The 19,587-nt window shown below is 46.0% G+C and overlaps 1 protein-coding gene across 4 annotated transcripts in view; it reads left to right on the top strand.

Annotated features, from left to right (window-relative positions):
* Snx31 (sorting nexin 31) overlaps window positions 1-19,587 on the top strand; it is a 101,068-nt gene that overhangs the window by 25,609 nt on the left and 55,872 nt on the right. For 2 of the 4 annotated variants that reach the window (XM_063264614.1, XM_063264613.1), the window contains exons 1-2: window positions 1-19,383; window positions 19,513-19,587. The exon at window positions 1-19,383 is cut by the window's left edge and continues 25,609 nt beyond it. In XM_063264614.1, coding sequence (XP_063120684.1) covers window positions 19,318-19,383; window positions 19,513-19,587 — 141 coding nt within the window. In that variant the 5' untranslated portion in view covers window positions 1-19,317. The other 2 variants (XM_063264612.1, XM_063264611.1) reach the window with 1 other exon arrangement.

Below are 19,587 nucleotides of genomic sequence, written 5' to 3'. Positions count from 1 at the left end.
ATGCAGGGTATTCTGATCAAGCATGGCAAGCTGACAAAGAAAAAAAAATTCAAATCAGTGGTTCAAGTGATAATAAAGGGGCACCAGGAATTGAATGCAGCTGGATCCTGTGTTTGAGGAGATAAAGAGATTAAGAGAGTGGTGATCTCAGGGCAAGATCCCATCCAGCTATGCATATTATTTATGTTTTCAGTTGAACAAGGAATAGTTTAGGCTTTTAATCTGGAATGAAATTCAATCCACAAATGGAAGGCATACTTGTAATCCAGATCCCAGGCTGGAAGACACAGGTTTTTGATGCAGACCTTCTTCCTTCCCTCCTTCCTTCCTTCCTTTTTTCTTTCCTTTCTTTTTCTTTCTTTCTCTTCCTTCCTTCCTTCCTTTCCTTTCCTTTTCTCTCTTTCTTCCTTCCTTTCTTTCTTTTTTTTGGTTCCACGGGAGAGGTTTAATGAGAAAAGAGGAAAGGAGGCTGGCCATGGGCATGTGGGGGAAGGGGGAATGAGGAGAGAATGGACAGGGACAGAAGGGAAGAGCAGAGAACAAGGAGAGAGCAAGAGAGCAAGAGGTTGATGCAGACCTCGAGGAACAATGGCCATGAAAGCTTAGGTCCAAGCATGGTGGTATACACCTTAAGTTCCAGGAGACAGAGGCAAACAAATCTCTGAGTTCATGAACAGCCTGGTATAGAGCAAGTTCCACATAGAGAAAAGCTTAAGTCCAGGTGTGGTGGTATATACCTTTGATCCCAGCATTCAAGAGACAGAGCCATGCAGATCTCTAAGTCCAAGGTCAATCTGCAGAGCAAATTCCAGGATAGCCAAGTTTAGGCAGTGAAGGAGTTGGAAAACAGAAAGCTGGTGATAATGTAATAGAACAAGGGGCCATGTTCCAGCTTCTGAAAGCAGCAGAACTCAACAGCTTCAGTCATGTGGCTCTGGCTTTATAGTCAAGAGGAGAAGGAGACTACTGAGACCGTTGATGCTGGTTAGCTGGAGCTAAGAAATTACTGGTGATTAAGAAGAGACCAAGATCACTGAGGTGAAATCTGGAAAGTGTTTTCTGAGAGCACAAAGAATCTGTGATCTAGAGATAGCAAAGATTGTACCTGTGCTATAGTTGTACTTGGTAATGTGTAAGAGTCACCCAGGTGGTACTGGTTTTGAAGGCATGAAGGGGTCATGAAGAGCAGCTGAGGCTCAGCACTGTGAGAGGCCATGGAAGGCCATTGGTGAAGGTGCAGCCTCAGTTGTAATTGATGGCACAGGACTGAAGGGGTCAGGAAAAGGATTTGAGGCTTGGCACCAGAACCTATGAGAGGCTAATTGGTGAAGCCTAGTTGCAGGGGAAGACCCCGGTATATTGGAGATGCCAGTATGGTGGGATGATCCTCAAGAACAGCAGCAGCAGTGAAATGTAGTCAACCAGAGCCTAGAGTGCTACAGAGGGCAGAGCTGGTGATGCAAGCCCTTTGAAAGGAGCTCAGGAAATCATGTGTGGATCCCAGACATTGGAACGAGAAGTGAGATGCCAAATCTTTTAAGTTAATACTCCATTTTAGAGAACCTAAGTTTATATTCCAGTAAACTAACAGGCTAGTAACTAGCATTAGTTTCCAAGTTGCCTCCAAACAAAACCTGAGCCTGGCTCCAGTCTCTAGGCTAATCCCAAACAAGACCAGCATTTCCGGGTTACACCCTCAACAAGACCAGTGTCTCCAGGTTATTCCCCCAACAAACCTGCACCCCCAGGTTACAAGCCCACCCCCTACCTAACAACCACCAATGCAGAGGGGAGCAGAAATAAAGTTTATGATATGACTCCCAGCACCAGCCAAATATGTTAAAGGCCACAGTAGCTTTCCAATTATATGCTTGCACTAGTAGTCCCTTGCTGCTTACTATAAAGCCTAGCCCCCAGTAGACATTTGGGGCTCTCCCCCAAAAAATATCCTGTGTGACAGTGGTGTGTTGGGGAGGGGCAGCTCTTGCTGTGAGTTGCATCAGATTGGTTCCTGTCTGTGTTTTGGGGACTACTAACATTTCCCTGGCACTACATTTTGGTGCATTGGCCGGGAAGTTCCCCATGACACACAGGACTACTAATCAGGAGAGTCTTGAACCTAGAAAAACAAATCTAGGTATTTGTGTTTTTATGTTTGTAACAATGTGTTAAACTCCTTGTTTTTTCCCTAAGCACTAACTTTGAGTTTTCTTTGTGAGATCAGCAGAGTGGAAAAGAAGCAAGCTTGTGTAGAAATAAATGTAACTCTTCCAGCCATGCTGAGATGATTTATTTATGTGGAACCTAGTGGCTGTGGTGCCATGGTAATTCTTCTGGGTTTGAGCCACACTGAGGAATCTTTGTGTCAGAAGTTTTCTATGTGGTCTGAGCAGGTGAGTACTTGCCCAGTAGCACAAAAGCTTGTGATTTGTGTGGTGGCTAATTTGTCTGAATGTTAGAAACTTTCTGTGAGATCTACAGAGCATAACAAAAACTTGTGTAAAGACAAATGACTTATGTTGCCATGGTGATTTTTCCAGGTCTGAGTAAACATGCCTACAGTACTGAGTGTTCTGTGCGTGATTACCAATTTCTGGTTGGTTCATGTTACTGCCAGGTGTATCCTTTTCTTCCAGGTCTGAGTGGTGCCACATCGTCTTCTGTGAGCGCCTCCTTCTTGTTCATTCTTGTTATTACAATCTGTATCTTTTTCTGGATTTGGTTGGTTTTTGTTTCTGGTTGTGTCCTTTTCTGTTCACTGAGTCTAAATGGTGCCACATCTTTCTGGGAACAAGGCCTTGAATTTGTTCTGTTGCCAATTTGTCATTAGAAAAGTCATGTCTGGGAGCTGTGGGAACAGTGAGGTCAGGAGATGTCCTGAGCCAGTTTGGGTGGGTGTGACTCAGGGGAGCCAAGAGATACTCACTAATCTGGTTCTTTTCTTCTATGTGTATGCACCACTTTCTGGTTGTTTCTTGTTTCTGCCTGATAGAGAGAAAAGGTTGGACTTGTGTTTTGGGTGGCACAGAGAGGTCTTTTGCATAAGTGCCACTTTCTGGTTGTTTCTTGTTTCTGCTGGATGGATAGAGATTTTATTTGTGTTTCTGTGTGTTGTATTTGTGTTTCTCATTACAAGATGACTTTGATGAAGTAATTTTGATGAGATGACTTTGACAGATGATTTTAAAGAGGTGACTTTGATGGAGTGACTTTGATTTTGACAGATGTATTAACATGAGACAGGCTATGTCTACCACATTCTACAGGTTCCCTGCACTACAGAAGAGGCCAGAAAGCAGGTTTTTGGCCCCACAGGGGATCCTACCAGTAATCAAGCAGTTATTGATGCTTGCTTCCCCCTGACTGACCCAGATTGGAACTTTAACATCATTGAAGGTAAGAGGAGGCTCTTGGTCTACCATCAGGTTCTGCTGGCAGGTCTCAAGGTGGCCACAGGATGGCCCACAAATTTGGCTAGAGTATATGACATTAGGCAAGGAGAAAATGAAAGCCCTGCAGCTTTTTTAGAGAGGCTCCCATCTGTGTTTTGGGGACCAACACATTTTCCTGGCACTATAGAAGCTGTAATGTTGAAGTTGCCTTGGAGACTCCAAAATGTTTGAAATGCCAGAGCCATGGTATACTTGTTGAGGAAAGCTGCTAACAGGGAGTGGAACCAGCCCAGGGGAGTTGTGATGCAGTCAATGAAAGTGAAAGGAGTTGGGCATCAGACACGGAGGTTCAGACTTTGGAGTTTGCCCAGCTGGTTTCCTGTCTTGCTTTGGTCTGGTATTGCTTCACTATGACATTTTGGAATGGTAACATTTATCCTGTGATGTTGGAAGTGTTTGGGCTGCTTTTGATTTTGATTTTATAGGGGATTGCAGTTAAGAGATTGCATGAATAGACTATGGGGGCTTTGGAAGTTGGACTAAATGTATTTTTTATTATGCTATGCATAGGTATGGCCCCCATAGACTCATGTTTGAACAAGTCTATGGGGGCCAGGGAGTGCAATGTGGTGGTTTGAATATGTTAGGCCCAGGAAGTGATACTATTAGGAGCTGTGGCCTTGTTGGAGTAGGTGTGGCCTTGTTGGAGGAAGTGTGCCATTGTGGGGATAAGCAGTGAGACCCTCCTCCTAACCAGATGGGAGCCAGTCTTCTCCTAGCAGCTTTCAGATAAAGATGTAGAACTCTCAGTTCCTCCAGCACCATGCCTACCTGGATGCTGCCTTGTTCCCCTTGATGATAATGGACTCTGAACCTGTAAGCCAGCCCCAATTAAACATTGTTCTTACAAGAGTTGCCTTGGTCATGGTGTCTGTTCACAGCAGTATAACCCTAAGACGATGTCTTACTATCTTTAGCTTATAAACATATCATAAATCCATGTATTTGAAAGAATACGGCAACTCTGAGTGTGTATGGTTCAGCACAATCATTGGTACATATTCCTGTAGTCAAGGAGACAATGCCATTATGGAGATAATGAAAGAGAGAGGCTCAGGGATGGTAAGTGTGCTACACAGCATCCTCCAGCTGAGAACAAGTTCATGAATTGTATTTCTAAATCTTCCAAATATTCTCCTCCACTAAAGCCGCGTGACCTTCTGTGAGAGTCTAGAAGCACAATGTGAATGCTCGTTTTTACTGTCCGTGCCTCATGTGACTCAGGACAGTGGTACTACAAACACCTTTCTACAATAGAGAATCTTCCTCTTTTTGCTATGCAGGTCCCAGAGTTTGAAAAGATTCCAGGTGCAGGCAGGGTTGCTGGAAATGGGGGATCTTGCTGAGTGTCAGAACCAGCCAAACCTTCCTACATCCTTTTAACTGAACTTGGAACTCTCTTTAAAGCCTTGGGATACCCAGGACCAGGGCTGACATCCACCATTTTCACTTACCTGCAAGTATTGGGGAGGACCACCTTGTTGGCAGTGGCTCCCCAGGCTCTGGGTACCACAGTGTGTCATAGAGATCTCTGTCTCTTGGAGCTTACACTCTGGTGTGGACAACAGGCAGACAAGTATGCAAACCCAAAGATAGTGACAGCATGGCATTGTCTGGGTCATAGTCCACACTCTAGCTACTGGGGCTGGGGGAGGCAAGTACAGCACTGTGTGCTATCAAGGACATCATTTAACCTTTCCCGATCTCATCTCATCTACAAAATGAGGAAGTCAAATGTACAGCAGAATCACTCCTGTCTGACCTGTGAATTTTCCAAGATAATGACAGGAGGTTTGCTGGTTGTCTTAGTTATGATTTTATTGCTGTGAAGAGACACCATGACAAAGGCAACCCTATAAAGAAAAGCATTTACTTGGGGCTTTTAGAGATTCAGTCTATTATCATCATGGTGGGAAGCATGGTGGAGTCCAGGTACACATGGTGCTCTAGAAGGAGCTGAGTGATTTACATTTTGATCCAAAGGCAGCCAGAAGAAGGACCTCAATATGTAACGAGTGGAACTTGAGCATAGAAGCCCAGAGAGCCAACCTTCTTCTAACAAGGCTACACTTCCACCAAAAAGGACACACCTCTTAATACTGTCAGTCACTGGGCAAGGATAGTTACACCACCACACTGGTTATAGCAAAAGACAGAGAGGAGGACACCCCCATGTGGGAGAGTGGGGAGGACTCGCCTGTGGTGGACAATAGGGATGACTTACCTGTGGTGGAGAATGAGGAGGACTCTCATAAGGTGAAAACTGGGGAGACACTGATGTGGTGGATAGTGAGGACATTCTTGTAGCAGACAACGGGGAGGGCATCCTTGTGGTGGACAGTGAGGAGAACGTCCCTGTAGTGAACAGTGAGGAAAATGTCCCTTTGGTAGACAGTGAAGAGGATGCCCCAGTGGTGGATATGATGAGGACATCCCTCTGTTGGACAGTGGGGGGAACTACAGTTCAATGGACAGTGAGGGGGATAGCCCCATGGCAGATAGTGAGGAGGACGTCCCTGTGGTGGACAGTGAGGAGGACTCCCCTGTGGGAAGAGTGATGAGACCCATTCTGACAGTTTCCTTGAACCCACCTCTCCTCTAAAATAAAGCATTTTAGGGGTTGGGGATTTAGCTCAGTGGTAGAGCGCTTGCCTAGGAAGCGCAAGGCCCTGGGTTCGGTCCCAGCTCCGAAAAAAAGAACCAAAATAAAATAAAATAAAATAAAGCATTTTATGAGGAATGAGATGATGGTAGCAAATATGGCATTCTTAAATATGAATTCTTAAAGAATTAAGAATTCATTTATATAGTCAAGTGTGGTGTAGCATTTTTGTAATCTCAACCCTCATGAGACAGATGCAGGAGGATGGATAGTTGTTCTTGTCATTGAGATCTTTTTCAGATTTATTGTTTTTATGTTCACATCTAGTGCTGCTTTGCTCTCATATATGTATGCACCGCCTGATCTCAGATACCAGAAATGAGGCAGAACTTACTCCTGGAAGTGGAGTTACAAACAGTTTTAGCAGCCAAGTCGGTGCTAAGAACTAAAACTGGGTCTTCTGCAAGAAACAGGTGTAAGGGTCTAGTAGCAAGTCCTCAGTTGCCAAGGAATGCTGCAAAATTTACACCATGCAACAGACCTCGCTGGAGACATTCATCAGAGGTAGGAGGGATGTGAAAGGCCACCACTGAGCAGAGATAAGAGAGAGACAGAGCGGGCGACAGACAGCAGGTTGTGTCAGCCCAGACTTTATAAGGGCTATGGAGCATGTGCCCAAGGGATGTTGGGGACATCTCATTACTGACGATGTGCCACACTGGCATGTAGTGATGATGACTTCTGAAGGTGCGGTGACAGAACACCTGGGTCTAACATTCCGCCCTTTTGTTTATTTTAAAAGGGAAGGAAATGGGAAGGGGTGGTTGGTGAGGTATTTGTGAGGCCACCGTTCTCTTTAGACTGCTTCCTGTTGTCTAGTGACATTGGCATCTTTGAGCTGGAACGCTGGCTAAGGCATTGCCACTCAGGCTCTGAGGGACCCTGGGGTGGGGAAGCGCAGGCTGCATTGGAGCACTTTGCAGTCTCTGATGGATTGAAAACCTGCTGGAACAGATATATGTTAGAGAAATTAAGAAGTTAAGAAGTTTAGGGGATTTTTTTAGGTGTACATTTTTACTTTTAGACCTATGGTTCTGCTGGTTGGGGAAGAGGAGTCCCAAGATCAGTGTGAGCATGGGGTGAGACTCAAACCCTCAAGAATTGGGAGGTAGGGGCCATGCTGTTGATTGACAGTACTTGTGTGTGTGTGGAGTCCATTTGACCTTGAGAAGAGGATTTGAGTTGATTCCCTGAAGCTTATGAAGATTTTTTTTTTAAGTTTACAAAAGGATAAAAGTTTTAGATCTGTTAATAATACCACTGTTTGTACTCAGTTCTGAAATCCACATTATAGAAAGAGCAGTAGACTCATGCCTTTGAGGCATAGTAGAAGCTTGGAGACCCAAAAATTATTCTGAATTAAAAGCATGAACACTCTTTCTAGAGGGCTGGGTATATAGATTGGGCAAAGATGTTCTTAGCACAATGAGAAGCCACTTTAAGTCTATACTTAGAAAACAACCAAGGGAAATTTCAGCTCTTTAGCATGTATGCTATGCTATGCATAGTAGCATAGCATACTATGATGAGATAATAGCAACCCGTGCTTACCAGAGAAGGTTAATAGCTTATCAGAACCCCATTGGTTAAGGTTCAAATTCTGAACTTTTGAAGTTGTCTTAGTTAGGGTTTCATTGCTGTGAAGAGACATCATGACCAAGGAAACTCATAAAGTAATATTTAATTGGGACTGACTTACAGTTTCAGAGGGTCAGTCCATTATCATCAAGGCAGGAAGCATGGCAGTGTCTAGGTAGACATGGTGCTGAAGGAGTCGAGAGTTCTACAACTTGTTCCGAAGGCCTCCAGAAAGAGATGCTCTTCCACATTGGGTGGAGCTTGAGCGTTAGGAGACCTTAAAGCCCACCCCCATAGTGACGTACTTCCTCCAACAAAGCCACACCCACTCCAACAAGGCCACACCCACTCCAACAAGGCCACACCTATTCCAAAAGACCAGGGCTACTCCAAGAAGGCCACACCTCCTAATAGTACCACTTCCCATGAGCCAAGCAATTTCAAACCAGAAGTCTTCATGTAACAATAGCATAGAGAGGGGAAAGTTAGACATTTTTAATGTGCTTTAAATCATTTCATTAGACCTTTACAATCTACACACCTTACAATACTTTCTTATACCTTTATAACGTACACTTACATATGTTATAACACTTTTTAAAACCCTTACCCCCTATTTAAGCTTTCCTATCCTCAGACCTTACATAAACTTTACACTTTTTTTTACATCCAGTCATTTACCACGAGACACACATAGTTATTACTGAAAGAAGGCAGTGATTGTAAGGCAAGTTCCTTTATGTAAAATGAATTTGTAATTCTAGCCTGCCCATAGAGAAGACATACAATCCAGGTATTTTATTTACAAGTCGTAAGATTGGACAGGTTTAGACAGAGCTAAATCATTCCCCAGCTGTACAGTCCCTTGCTACCTGCTCATTCTCCTGGTCATTGTTCATGGTCCAGCTCCTCTCATCTTCCTCTAGCTCAGTCTCCTTTCCTTTTCTCCTCCCTCTACTTGTAACCCTCTTGGTGATCCCCAAGTCCCTCCCACCTTTCTCCTTCCACTGCCCAATCACAGGCTAGCCCTTTATTGATCAGTTAACTTGGGGAGTCAGGTTTACACAGCATCACTTGGTGTACATAAGGGGCAACTGCATCTTGAGAGTCAGTGTTTAGCATTAGAATATAAGCAGCATCAGACCATCACCACACCCAGTAGTGCTTTCCAGTGAGGAGAAAGCAGTCGAAGGCTTGGTTGATGCTGTTAAACTGTCAACGCTGGGAACTAGCCTTGTCCTCAGCACCATCAGAGCTGAGAAGGGTAAATTTCATCAGAGCAAGCAGGAAGTATGGACCAGGCGGCTCCCAAGTCTATTGAGAATGATGGAGACTTACTGGCTCCCTGGGCAGTGAGTTCCTAGGTTCCTCTGTGGAAATCTTGATTTCCTTGTGAGCAGAGCTCTCAGGATAGTTTTGACCACCAGGCCCAGAAGATCCAACAGACTTTCTGTGGAGTAGGAACCTGGGGACAGTCCTATCTTGTCTAGGCAAAGCAGAGCAATCAACTCCCCAGTGCCCTGCTTGTTCACAGTTTGGTCAGGGTGGTGAGTGAAACGAATGGCAGTTTCCCCTAGGGTCTGCTTTGCCTCGTTTAAAGCAAGCTCCAGATAAGTTCGGTGCTAATCATCCTCTTTGGGGAAGATGTCAGGGCTGCTGGCACTTTTCTCTAGTATGGGAAGCCTTTTCCTGCTCCTCCCTTTCTGCTCCAGGATTTAAGGCCAGCCTATACTTCTATACTTGCTGGGCAACCTGAGCTACATAAAGAGTCTCTCTCTCTCTCTCTCTCTCTCTCTCTCTCTCTCTCTCTCTCTCTCTCACACACACACACACACACACACACACACACACACACAGAATTACTGAGTATAAATTCCTCTGAACAATTTCAGTAAACAAAAACATCTTTACTAAGAAGTAAACCATCTTTGCTTCAACCCCAGTAGCCATTATTTTAATATCAGTAAAGAGAAACTTCTCTAGCTTCAGGGGAAGACATTTTGAAGGGAAATGAATCTGGCTAGGAGACAGGAGAGGTGAGAATGAAAGAGGAAGGACCCATCAAGTGTCCAGGAGTCAGAAAACACTGAATGAAGCAAGGTCCTGAGGTGGACAGTTCACATCCAAGAAGAGGAAGGCGGGAGGGGGCTGTGTGGAAGCCACAGGCAGAGAGCCCACTGTGTCTCCAGCTCCTCGGTATGGGTGCCAACCTCCCATAGACCACCTCAGGCTGCACAGCACTAGATACTAGGCCAGGCCATGAAGTATGTTCTCTAAATGCTTATTTAATAACAGGATATTAATTATTAACCATGCCCTGTCCCCTGTGAGTAAATTAGCATATCAATATTGCAGGTCCAATTATTTCCTGCTAGCTTTATGCAGAACCCAACAGAGAGAGCCTCCTCAGACTTTGTTTTCATAAAAAAATATGAGTCCACAGCCCAGGAGAAGGAGGAGGAGGAGGAGGAGGAGGAGCAGCAGCAGCAGCAGCAGCAGCAACAGCAGCAGCAGCCGCTAGATGACCACTGATTGAGAATATCACAAGGCTTGTGCTTGGTTCTGTTAAGAGAATGGGCACGGTTCCTCTAGCACCATTTGTACCTGCAGCCAGGGCAACCAAAAGAGTGCTTTGTGTTTCCAAGGGAGGATTCTATGCTCAGCCCAGTAGCCTACGACCATGTGTGCACATGCATGTAGACACATGCAAACCAGTTGCTCCCCAGTTACTCTCCTTAGGAAGGCTAGAGCAGCAGTAGGAGTCAAACAAGTAAAGCTTGTTTGCTTGGATTCTCTCGCTTGGATTCTCTCTCTCTCTCTCTCTCTCTCTCTCTCTCTCTCTCTCTCTCTCTCCTCATTTTACAGATGTGTGGATAAGCATGGTGCCATGGAACCATAGTGTGAGTGACCCCATCTTGGTTTGTCAGTTGCTCATTGGAGTCTCCCCTGAGCATGCTCACTGAGCTGGGATTCCCGCCATTCTTTAGCAGGAAGTTCTCTGGACTGTGGCTTCCTCACAGTTCTTTCTCATGGACTGTGGCCTCCCTGTGCACATTTGTGTTTGGGTCATTCTTTTTGTTCTGCTCAAGATGCTTTGTAAGCCCTGAAGGAGTGCTGCTTTCTTTTCTTTATTTTATTGGATATTTTAAATTTACATTTCAAATGTTATTCCCTTTCCCAGTTTCCTAGCCATAAGCCCTTTATCCCACCCTTCTATAAGGATGTTCCCCCTCCCCAGCCACTCCTCCCTCCCACCTCCCCCCGCCATGACATTCCCCTACACTGAGGGGGTCCAGCCTTGGCAGGACCAAGGACTTCTCCTTCCACTGGTGCTCAACAAGGCCATCTCTGCTACATATGCATCTGGAGCCATGGGTCTGTCCATGTGTAGTCTCTGGGTAGTGGTTTAGTCCCTGGGAGCTCTGGTTAGTTGGTACTGTTGTTCTTATGGGGTCACAAGCCCCTTCAGCTCCTTCAATCCTTTTTCTAACTCCTCCAATGGGGACCCCATTCTCAGTTCAGTGTTTTGCTGCTAGCATTCACCTCTGTATTTGACATGCTCTGGCTGAGCCTCTCAGGAGACAGCTAGAGAGTGTTTCTTTAGCACTGTCCAAAGACTCAAGCTCCTAACTTCTGTGTGTGCATGTGTATGCATGTACATATATGGGCATGCACATGTGTGTATGTGAATGTGCATATAGGCATGTTTGTGTTTGTCTACATGCAAGAGTTCATTTGTGCATGTGCGTGTTTGAGTAATGTGTATCTATGCTTGTCTGATATGTGTGTGAGGAATCACGGTTGCGAATCCATGTGTATGTATGCATTTGTTTGCATGTACCTGAGTGTTTGCATGTTTTTGTAAGTGTGCATGTATGTGAGTGTGTTCCTGCTTTTATTGATGTGTGCTTGAGTATGCATGTGTGTGCTTGTACATGCACTCATGCATACTGTTGTGTGTTTGTGTGTGCTTATTTGGGTGTGTGCACATGCATGTAGATACATGCAAACCAGTTGCTCCCCAGTTACTCTCCTTAGGAAGGCTAGAGCAGCAGTAGGAGTCAAACAAGTAAAGCTTGTTTGCTTGGATTCTCTCGCTTGGATTCTCTCTCTCTCTCTCTCTCTCTCTCTCTCTCTCTCTCTCTCTCTCTCTCCTCATTTTACAGATGTGTGGATAAGCATGGTGCCATGGAACCATAGTGTGAGTGACCCCATCTTGGTTTGTCAGTTGGGCCTAGTACAGGAGCTCAGTGCAAGCAGTGGCCTCTGGATTTTATCTGGCCATTATTAGCATTGATTGATTTTTAAATTCAATAACACAGGAATAGAGGTGTTACGCTCTAGTAGGTCAGAGACTGTGCACAGATACCTTAGCAGGCATGTTCATAGGGCATGCCTGGGTGCTGTTGATAGGACCAGGAATTGACCAGATTCTCCTGCCCAGAACTTTCAGGCCAGGGACCCAGTGAACAAAATTCCTGCTGGGACTGTTGCTAATGTAAACACCACGGGAGTATGTGGGGTGGGGGATGGGAAGTGATCTCAGAACTAGGGAGAGCTGATTTGCAGACAGACCAAAAGAAGAAAGGAAAAACTGAAGGGTCGACAATGCTCCTTCCACAACTTAGCCCTTCCTGAGGTCCTGCTCCCGCCCTCTTTACATTTGAGGTAGTAAAAACACATCACTTAGAGTGGACTCAAGTTTAGCAGGTCAGGTATGCATAAATGCTTTCCCCCAGACCCCATTTTTTCTTTTCTGCCATCTTAAGAGGTTTGGAGGGACTGCTAGCATGCTCCCAAGGGGGTTAGCACCCTTGATTTTTATAATCAGAATTTCTTCATAAGCACAAAGTGATAGAAGTGTGGGGGAAAGGATTTTAGAGATCATCCAGTGTGGGGCTTAATTTTCTCCTTCCACGATCCCCTCTCACCTGAAGATTTCAGGAACCCTCAAGTATACTGATATATAAAATAGTTGCACAAACCAGACATTTACTTAACATAATTATTTAATATAGATAGACATTTTCATTATTGAAGATGAGACTGAATTTGTATAGTAAAATGAATGAACTTATTTTTCATAGAGAACTAAATCTTGGCTGAGTATTGATACTGAAGAATGTAGACCATCAAGGATGTAGACCGTCAAGGATGTAGACCGTCAAGGATGTAGACCGTCAAGGATGTAGACCATCTGGCTGGAGAGATGGCACTGACTGCTCTTCCTGAGGTCCTGAATTCAATTCCCAGCAACCACATGGTGGCTCACAGCCATCTGTAATGGGATTCGATGGCCTCTTCTGGTGTGTCTGAAGACAGCAACAGTGTACTCACATACATAAAATAAATAAATGTTTAAAAAGAAAAGGATGTAGACCATCAAGGACGTAGACCATCAAGGACGTAGACCGTCAAGGATGTAGACCGTCAAGGATGTAGACCGTCAAGGGTGTAGACCGTCAAGGGTGTAGACCGTCAAGGGTGTAGACCATCAAGGGTGTAGACCATCAAGGATGTAGACCGTCAAGGATGTAGACCGTCAAGGATGTAGACCGTCAAGGATGTAGACCGTCAAGGGTGCAGACCATCAAGGATGCAGACCGTCAAGGATGCAGACCGTCAAGGATGCAGACCGTCAAGGATGCAGACCGTCAAGGGTGTAGACTGTCAAGGGTGTAGACCGTCAAGGATGCAGACCGTCAAGGATGCAGACCGTCAAGGATGTAGACCGTCAAGGATGCAGACCGTCAAGGATGCAGACCGTCAAGGATGCAGACCGTCAAGGGTGTAGACCGTCAAGGGTGTAGACCGTCAAGGATGCAGACCGTCAAGGATGCAGACCGTCAAGGATGCAGACCGTCAAGGATGCAGACCGTCAAGGATGCAGACTGTCAAGGGTGCAGACCGTCAAGGGTGCAGACCGTCAAGGGTGTAGACCGTCAAGGATGCAGACCATCAAGGATGCAGACCATCAAGGATGCAGACCTCAAGGATGTAGACCGTCAGCATCTTTGGAGTTTTGATTGCTCACAATGAGAACACTAATGGCAGAAGTATGTTTGGGCTGTTATAGGAATTGTTGGAAATTCTGCTCTAATCTCAAGCCAAATTTTGTTTGTTTTTGTTTTGTTTTGAGATAGGATCTCATGCAATCCAGGCTGACCTTGAATGTGAAGTGCATCAGAGGATAACCTTGACTCGTGATCTTCCTGTCTCCATTTATGACTTTTAAAATGAAACTCCAGTTAGCAGCTGTCTTAGTTAGGGTTTTACTGCTGTGAACAGACACCATGACCATGACCATGACAACTCTCATAAAAGAAAATATTTAATTGGTGCTGGCTTACAGGTTCAGAGGTTCAACCCGTTATCATCATGGTGGGAAGCATGGCAGTATCCAGGCAGACATGGTGCTGGAGGAGCCAAGAGTTCTACTTCTTGATCCAAAGGCAGTCAGGAAAAGACTCTTCTTCCACACTGGGAGGAGCTTGACCACTAACAGCCTGTAGTGGGTTGGCCTAATGCTGCTTGAATCTAATGCTAATTTGGAGCCCCTAACACTAGTTACCTCACACATAAGACACTGAGTGACCCTGCCCCTAGTTAATTGTGATTGGTAAATAAAGCTGCCAATAGCCAATATCTGGGCAGAGGAGACAAAGGTATGGTTGAGGTTTCGTGTGCTTGGGGAGAGAGGACCATGAGGAGGGAAGGAGAAGGAAGGAGACACTGTGGGATAGAAGAACTTGCAGGAGAGGAGAAAGGAGTGTGGCCATGGGATAAGAGAAAGAGAGTGTGGTCGTAAGTGCTGCCTAGGGAGCTAAGAGCATCCCAAATGAACGGAGTAAGTAAACTCAGGTTATCAATGGGAAGTAGATTCTAACACATGGAGGATAGGCAGCTGCCCAGTATGCTTAAGGCATATTATAAATACACAGGCTGAGTATGTCTTTCTTCTGGGAACCCAATAACCAAAGGCAGGGTAGAGGAGTCCCAGGCTGGGATTTTTGATATTTTTACTACAGGAGCCCTCAAAGCCCCTTCCCACACTTTCTCCAGCATGGCCACACCTCCTAATAGTGCCGCTTCCTATGGGCCAAGCACATTCAAACCGCCACAGAAATTTACATGGTACTTTGATCTTCTTATTTATTTTTGAGACAGGGTTTCACTATGTACCCAGTCTGGCCAGGAACTGAAGTTAAGGCTCCTGCCTCAGCCTTCTTAGATGTCCTGTCAGGCCAAGTTCAGCTTAGCTCAACCTCAAGCCTTGCCTCTGTTTCTCCAAGGCTCCTCTCACCATCTACATGCCTCAGGTCAGCTCACCTCAGCTCACACTTACGCACTGAGTTAGTGTCCCTTGCTCCAGTAAACTTTCCTGTCCCTAGACTCAGCTGTTCTGTCTGCTTCCTTGTAAGACTGTAGACGTTGGGACAGTATCTAGCAGGTCCACCGTGGGTCCCACGGCCCAGGCTGGATTCCAGATACGCAGTAGAAATATGCTGTAGGAACTGCCTCCCCCACACCCACCCCTTGGCTGAAGGCCAGGCTGCTTTCTGAGTTCCTCACTGAGGAGGAGCCAAGCTTCACCTTGCCCTACTGCTCCCTGTCTGGAGATGCAGAAAGGCCGGCTGTGCCCAGTTTGTGTGTATTTAACCCAGACCACAAATGCCGAATGGTATCGCTGACTCAGCAAGTTGACCTCATTTACAGCGCACATGGCATGGCTGAAGATGCGGTTCCTTGTCCCCAGCCCCGACTCTCTTATTTCTGTTGAAGAACTGAATTCCTCTTCGTGGGTGTCCACAGGCAGGGAGGGCTGCTCCTATTGCTTCCCAGGATGCCGTGGAGCATCTGTAATCCAGGAGCATCCTCCCAAGGTGGGAAGAGGAGCCAACCAGAAACAGTGACCTCTGCAGCAAGGAAGGCCTTCTGTGGGAGCCCTAGGGCTCAGAAAGGAGTTGCTGTGGTTTGCAGCGATGCTATAGAGGGAGGAGATCTGTTTCTGCTTTTAACCTGGGAACATGGATGCTAGTCACCGAAAATCGCATGTTCCTGATTTTCACTAATTTATTTGCAAAAAACCAAAACTGTTTCATTTATTATTAATTTTTTAAAAATCAGGCCAAATGAGTTCTGATCTCCTATTGTTGGAACAGAGAAGGGCGCAGAGGAGCATCTGTCTCCAGCCATAGCCTTGGCTGGGTGACCAATGACCTAATGTGAAGATGCTTATGATAGTTAGCCCTAACTCTTTTTTTAAAAGTTTACAATGGTGCAAAGGTAATATGCATTCAGTAGAAACACGCTATAATAAAAGAAATTAATAATTTTTCAGTGTTTAAATCCCTGTCCTTCATTTGCTGTGATAAAAATATTTCGAGGAGAGCAAAGGAGACAGGTCAGTCGATAATGGTGGGAAAGTCACGGTTACAGGTGTGTGAGGCATCTCACCACATCCCACCCACACTCAGGAAACAGAGAATGATGCACACTAGTGCTCAGCCTTCTCCTGACATCTGCCCCAGCCCTGGATCCCTGCTAGGGAATGGCAGCACCCAGAGTGGGCAAGCCTCAAATCAGCCACTGCAGTCAGGATAGCACCCACAGTCAGGATAGCAGCACAGGCACACTCAGTCACTGCAGTCAGGATAGCACCACAGGCACCCTCAGTCACTGCAGTCAGGATAGCATCCACAGTCAGGATAGCATCACAGGCGCGCTCAGTCACTGCAGTCAGGATAGCACCACAGCCACCCTCAGCCACTGCAGTCAGGATAGCACCCACAGTCAGGATAGCACCACAGGCACACTCAGTCACTGCAGTCAGGAGAGCACCCACAGGCACACTCAGAGGCCCATCTCCCAGATTTTACATTCTGCCAACTTGACAATTGTCACTGACCATCACAACTGGCTGCCAGTACCTGGTCCAACCCTGCCTGAGACTGGGCACTGGAAGCTTGTGGTTAGCTGCTGGATCATGATACTACCAAACACTGTCTCTCTAAGCTAGGGAACATGCTTTAAATTCACCAACCACTTACCATTGTGTTCTCAACTTACTTTAGATTTATGAGGAATTAATCCCACCACTAATTGAGTAGTATTCTTCCATAAAGTTGTAAGGAGTGTTTAGCCTAAAGTAATCTTTGTAAAATATTAATCATAAGCCCCAGAGTAAACCAAGAAAGCATATCAATAAGGCTAGATAAACACTTTTGACATAGATATACAGTGGAATACTACTCAGCAATGAAAAAGGAATCAAATTATAAAATGCAACATCACTAAGCCAAAAGAAGTAAAAGTTAAAAAAGAAGTGCAAACTCTGAATATAAACTAGAGAGATCTCTAAATAACTATGCTGTGCATATGGAACTAGACCATACAGTATATACTGCCTGATTCCACTTATATTCAAAAAGGCAAACTAATCCACTGTGACAAAGCAGATGAACTGTTGCTTGTGCTAAAGGAGGTGGGAGGGACTGGAAGCCCTGAATCTGGGACTCACAGGGTGGAAGGAGAGAACAGAGTTCTGTGAATTGTCCTGTGACCCTGACACATTCTAATAAATCCAGTACAAATGAATAAATCTAACTTCAAAATAATTTAAAAGTGCCAAAGGCATGCCAATAAAGCGATGGTACAAATACGGTTATTTTTAATTTTTAAAAATTATTTTTATTGTTTTACGTATATGGTTGTTTTGCCTGAATGGGTGTGTGCCTTGCATATGCCCCATGCCCAAGGAAGGCAAAAAACATCAGATTCCCTAGAACTGGGGTTACAGACAGCTGTGAACTGTGATGTGGGTGCTGGGAGTCGAACCCACGTTCTCTAGAAGAGCAGCGTGCTCTCACACTGGCTGGTCTCTCCAGCTTTCCAAACGTGGTCCTTGAAGAGGAGGTCTTGGAGCATTGGCTGGAATTAGACGGAGAGTAATCAATAAGCTGGTGCAAAGCCAACCCTTCTTTCGTTCCTTCGGGTCCCCAGTCTGTGGTGCCACTCAGTCTGTTGACAGACAACTCACAGATGTACCCAGAGGTTTAGCTCCTAGGTGATTCTCAATCCCATCGAGTTGACAGTCAATTTTAATCATATTCACAAATTAACATTAATCAATACCAACATCGAAAAACCAAGAAGTCCGTGAAAGATCCTGGGAAAAGATTCATAAGAACCCAGCCACAGAGAGAGGAGTCTAGTCAAGAGCTGGGCTTCCCCAGGTAAGAGAGATCCAGGCCCGGGTTGGGGATTTAATTCAGTGGTAGAGCACTTGCCTCGCAAGCACAAGGCCCTGGGTTCGGTTCTCAGCTCTGGGGGAAAAAAAAGGAGAGATCCAGGCCACTTCCATGTTTTTATTTCCTATTAAGGGAAAAAGAAGACGTAAAAAGCCACAAGAATAAAACAATAGCAAACCATCAAAGCTGTGTTACGTATGGACAGCATACCATATGCTGTAACAAAGTTAAGAGAAAACAAAACAAACAAAAAACCCCTGAGCCCAATGCCACTGTGATGGTCATAGGTACCCATTTAATTAACCTCTGAAGTGGCTTTAAGCCATCAGAACACAGGCACCTGCAACATCCTTAACCTTCTCTTTAGCTCTTCTGCCAAAGACTTTGGCCTCAAGATGACAGCTTGCTTAGGGAGCTTCCCTTTCCCCAGAACTTCATAGTAGCCCGGTCAAACAACATCAATGATGGGAGCAGGCTTGTTTTTCTCTGCATTGACCCATGTCTGTTCGCTGACCAACGGCCATAATTTATCCAGGTTGACAGTTGGGCAGAAGCTCTGGTTCCTCTCCAAGTGGTAATCCCTCATGCTAACTTTCCCGAAGTAGCCTGGATGGTATTAGTCAAAGTTGATCCTGTGGTGATGCATAACTCCAGCATCCCTGCGGCCTCCTGTGTGCTCACCGTGCTTAGCGATGCGACCATGGCCATGGCTCACGTGACCCCGAGGTTCCGGGTCTTCCTCAGTCTGGATGGCATGGCGGTGGCAGAAAAGAAAGAGTCCCCCCTTTCTAATCTTAATCCACAGTATACTGTAGCCAGTGCTGTGGTGGTGGGAAACTCTCAAGTCATCAAAGCTCCCTCCGACAAAATGACAGGAGTTCCGGAATGAGGCGGGTCTGAATGACCACCCCCCTCTCTCTGGTAGTGAACATACATTCTGTTGGTCACAGACACTAGACCTGAATCCTGAAGTGGCCCCGGAGAAGCTCTGTTTCCTTAGGCAAGCTGCCCGGCTCTAATGATTTGGGGCAGGGTTGGGTCAGTGACTTTCTGACAGCTGAATAGAATGTTCATGTGGCTAGAGCCAGGATTCTTCTGTGGGTTCAAGGAGCTCCCTAAAAAAGAGTTCGACGCTCTTCCCTGCTCCCTGCCCCATAGAGGCACACTTTCCTCCTCAAAAGTCTCTAAAAGTCCAGCCTCTGTCCTCCAGGATAACCCTGGCCAGAGAGCTTCTGGACAGAGGAGGGGCGGGGCGGGGCCAGGCGCAGACCCCGCCCACCCTCAGACATAAGGCTGGAGCGGGGGCTCAGGACACAGCATAGACTCTAGGCATCAAGTCCTGTTCTCCACGCTGTCCCTGGTCATCGCCAGAGTCATGAAGATGCACTTCTGCATCCCGGTGTCCCAGCAGCAGCCAGACACGCTGGGGGGCCGCTACGTGGTGCGTCTGGGGCCCAGTGTCGGCTGGGTGGGGAGGGGCTCGGTGACCCTGTGGTCCCCCTCTCCAATCCCCCCCTCCCCTCCGTCCTCGCCTTCAATAGATAACCGGGACGGATGTCTGTGCTTTCAGTTGTACTCCGTGTACCTGGACGGGTTCCTCTTCTGTAAAGTACGCTACAGCCAGCTGCACCGCTGGGATGAACAG

This window comes from Rattus norvegicus, chromosome 7, assembly GCF_036323735.1.
Source record: "Rattus norvegicus strain BN/NHsdMcwi chromosome 7, GRCr8, whole genome shotgun sequence".
Taxonomy (NCBI): Eukaryota; Metazoa; Chordata; class Mammalia; order Rodentia; family Muridae; genus Rattus; species Rattus norvegicus.
Note: the sequence above shows the minus strand (reverse complement) of the source record. Positions and strands in the feature narration are given on the sequence as shown.